This window comes from Humulus lupulus, chromosome 2 (genome assembly GCF_963169125.1).
Source record: "Humulus lupulus chromosome 2, drHumLupu1.1, whole genome shotgun sequence".
Taxonomy (NCBI): domain Eukaryota; kingdom Viridiplantae; phylum Streptophyta; class Magnoliopsida; order Rosales; family Cannabaceae; genus Humulus; species Humulus lupulus.
This window is the reverse complement of record NC_084794.1, coordinates 35,727,658-35,731,172: the sequence shown is the minus strand read 5'-3', so window position 1 is coordinate 35,731,172 and position 3,515 is coordinate 35,727,658. Positions and strand designations below refer to the sequence as shown.

At 32.1% G+C, this 3,515-nt stretch overlaps 1 protein-coding gene across 1 annotated transcript; it reads right to left on the bottom strand.

Moving 5' to 3' along the window:
• Nucleotides 1-753: 753 nt before the first annotated feature.
• Nucleotides 754-2,081, bottom strand: LOC133817663 (transcription factor MYB14-like). Its single transcript, XM_062250243.1, has 3 exons — nucleotides 1,873-2,081; nucleotides 1,615-1,744; nucleotides 754-1,523 (listed from the first exon to the last, which is right to left on the bottom strand). The coding sequence occupies exons 1-3, from the start codon at nucleotides 2,003-2,005 to the stop codon at nucleotides 866-868; spliced, it is 921 nt and encodes a 306-aa protein (XP_062106227.1). The 5' UTR covers nucleotides 2,006-2,081; the 3' UTR covers nucleotides 754-865.
• Nucleotides 2,082-3,515: the final 1,434 nt, after the last annotated feature.

The following is a 3,515-nucleotide window of genomic DNA, read 5'->3' as shown; positions in this document are numbered from 1 at the left end:
TTTAGATGTCGCCTATGCCTAATAGCGACAATATTCATGGAGTTTTATCCTCTTAACCTCTAGCTTTAGTCTATTCTTCCATGTACAAGGTAACGCCGTCTCAACATATGGCACCTCCTTACATGTACGGAGCAACACCATCATCTTATCTATGGTTGATTCGACCGTCGTCGCAGCCGTCATATCCCTACATGTATGGAGTAGGATCGTCTATATTACCTTGCCAAATATCCATGACGGATACTGTCGCAGCCACCACAACCGCAACAAGAAGACTGTTAATATAGATGACGATGCAACTTATTTAGGAGACTAAATTTATATTATTGTTAGTTAATTGTTACATTATATAAATAATATGAATTTTTGTTATCAAAATAAACTAATTTGAATATTTAATGTAATTTTTTTTTTAAATTATATCTATTTTTAATATTTTATTTTAATTGATTATTAAAATAATTTTATCATTTTTTTATAAATGAAATAATATTAGAGGTGATTAGAGACATTAGGAGCGACATATTAACCAAAAATATTGCCACATATGAAAACCTTTAGAGTAACATCTCGTTTTAGGGGCCACACGCCTTTTTTTTTTTTGTTGTAGTGTAATCATGTGATAGTATTCTGACAAAAGAAAAAAAAAAGTTTTAAGAGGTTGCGAGAGCATTTTTTTCCCGGCCTTTCCCGATTATTGTACATAATTAGAAACATTTATACTATAGTAATAATTAACAGGAACAACACAAAAAGAATAAAATGAATCGATTCTTGGAAGTTACGTACGTAAACATTTTCTATGCATATATATATACATATATTACAAGGTGGTAGATACATAAATACATATATATTTATATGATTAGTACAACAATCCTACTAGATTTTCCTCGTAATTAAAATTACCAATACTAGTATTAGCAGTAAATAAGAGATTGGCATCCAAGATAGGAGACAGCTCATAATTATCCATTAAGGAAGCATTAAGAAAATCACTTGGGATGTAAGAATTGTGATCAGCCAAAAATGGCTCCGTCCAAAAGCTGTCGCTGAACTCAGGAAACCCTTCAAAGGGGTGATTATAAGAGTCCTCAACCAAGTAATTACTACTACTGTCATTATTAATTGTGCTGGTTTCAGTTGCATTATTAGTGCTAGCAGTGCTCGTACTAGTGTCGGTTGTCGATGTTGAGATTTCACTACTCGATGAGGACGGTTGAGGTGACAATGGGGAGTGTACGTTATTGTTGCTATTAGCAACTATTTGGTCACTCGTGAGATCAGCTCCTGTGAACATTAACTCTTCTAGGCTGTCCATAAAATAATCATCGACATTAGGAGTAACATTATCAAGAGTAGTACTGTTTGATTCTTTAGTAGTACTACTTTCTGATATTTTTTGTTTGCATGATGATGATGGTGATGGGTTTTGCGTTTGGCGCTTCTTCAGATGAGTATGCCAATAGTTCTTAACCTCATTGTCAGTTCTTCCTGGTAATTGGGCAGCAATTGCAGACCATCTGAAAAATTAAAGAAAAATATATATTTTATTAATTATATTACTTCTTAATTAGAAAGTATAATAATAGTTTTATCACAAGTTGTACTGACTTATTCCCAAGAGACTCGTGAAGCTTGGTAATGGTTTCCTCTTCTTCTGGGCTGTAGTTTCCTCTCTTCACATTTGGCCTCAGATAATTCATCCACCGCAACCGGCAACTCTTTCCACATCTTTTTAGACCTGATATCATCAACAAAATCACACACCAAATTTCATCAACCAAGAAAGATCACATAAGAGATTTCATAAGATCCATGTATGTATATATATATATATATTTATATAGTCAAAACGTCGTCGTTGTATACCTGCAAACTTGGGAAGTTGGCGCCAGTTCCAGCAACCATACCTTGTGACATAAGCCACAAGTTTCCTATCCTCTTCGGGTGTCCATGTACCCTTCTTCATTCCATTCTGGTCACAGCATGGTGTTCTAACCATTTTAGTTATCTCTCTCTCTCTCTCTCTCTCTTTCTCTCTCTAGTTACTCTTCTCTTGACTAAAATTTCTATATACTCAAAATAGAACTCTTGAGTCCTCACTTATTTATATACTACGTTTCAGCGACCAAAACGTGTTTCATGCCAATTATTTAATTCTCCTGTTATAAAAAGCATTCAAGAGAAAAAAACCTAACATCAAAGATCAAACGAAGAAAAAATGAATAGTACTAAGTACGTAGTATTTGGGGACCACTCCGAGAAAATTATACTCGATATGAGGTAACCAAGTCTTTTTATATCATACCAAAAAAAAAAACAAGTCTTTTTATTTATTTATTTTTTTCTCCAGTCTTTTTTTATTTTATTTCTTTCTTCTGAAATAAAATGAGTACATTTATACCAGTTCCGCCTAATGTTAACTCTCCACCTCATATATTAATTAAAAAAAACTCCACCCCATTTAATATATGTGATTGATAGTGCCCTTATCAAAGTATAATGAGCTGTAGAGTTTGAATTTAGATTAAACCGCTGGTAAATATAGCACAAGTCAAATAAATACTAGGACACGTCATATTCGAGTACTAATTCGTATATGTACGTTCTTCTGCTTCCTGGAAATTTATATCTTCCCAAAACGGGCAAAAAAAAAACAAGAAAAAGAAATGAAGGAACAATAACTGATCTCCATGTGTTGCACCATTGTGTCAAAATCACTGATGAATGTGAACCACAATAAATATGACATAATATCTATATATATTATTAACAATTCAACTGTGTGGGTCCGATATATTAAATAATTTGGTTTAGTTTTTTAAAGATAAATGTGCGATATGAGGCCTTGGATTTGTTCACGAAGATTTTTCTTTTCTTACTTATTATTGTTTTTAAATGTAAAAAGCCCAAATTTTCATGCCTTGTAAAAGTAAGACAATTAGGAGCCGAGTCATGATGGCTGTGGGTCCTTGTATGTAAAGGCTTAAAGGCCTGCTCTACCTGACATATGCATATATGTTATGTTATAGTACAATTATGATATATGAGCTCTTCACCGATGCAAGCACGTCTAACAATTTTTAGCGTTTATAATTGTGTATACTGGAGATGTTCAGAGCATCTTCCAAATTTTAATAATATTATAAATAATTTATAATATAAAGAATTATGTTCAGATATATTATTTTTTATGTGCATAAAAAAAATTAATTACATGTGCAACAACATATTTAAACTTAATTTTCAGTACCGTAAACTATTTAAAATTTTCTAAATATTTATAAAATACTCTAAATAATTATAATGTACACGGCCGTACAAAAACCACGGAAAAATCAATCAGCAAAAGATTTAGAGTAAAACCATATAAAAAAAATTGTCACATATATATATTTATATTCACATAGGAGTGGACCAATGATTCTAGTTGATTTGACAATGATGACTTGTTATCTCACAAATTCCACTGCTTTACAACTAAAATAGAAGTCTATGGATATGGAGAAAAA

Excerpts from the sequence above, each read along its gene's own strand:
- LOC133817663 (XM_062250243.1), bottom strand. The coding sequence starts at position 2,005 with ATGGTTAGAACACCATGCTGTGACCAGAATGGAATGAAGAAGGGTACA. Across the intron at positions 1,745-1,872 it reads CCAACTTCCCAAGTTTGCAG|GTCTAAAAAGATGTGGAAAG; the intron begins GTATACAACGAC and ends TGATGATATCAG. Across the intron at positions 1,524-1,614 it reads CACGAGTCTCTTGGGAATAA|ATGGTCTGCAATTGCTGCCC; the intron begins GTCAGTACAACT and ends TTAATTTTTCAG.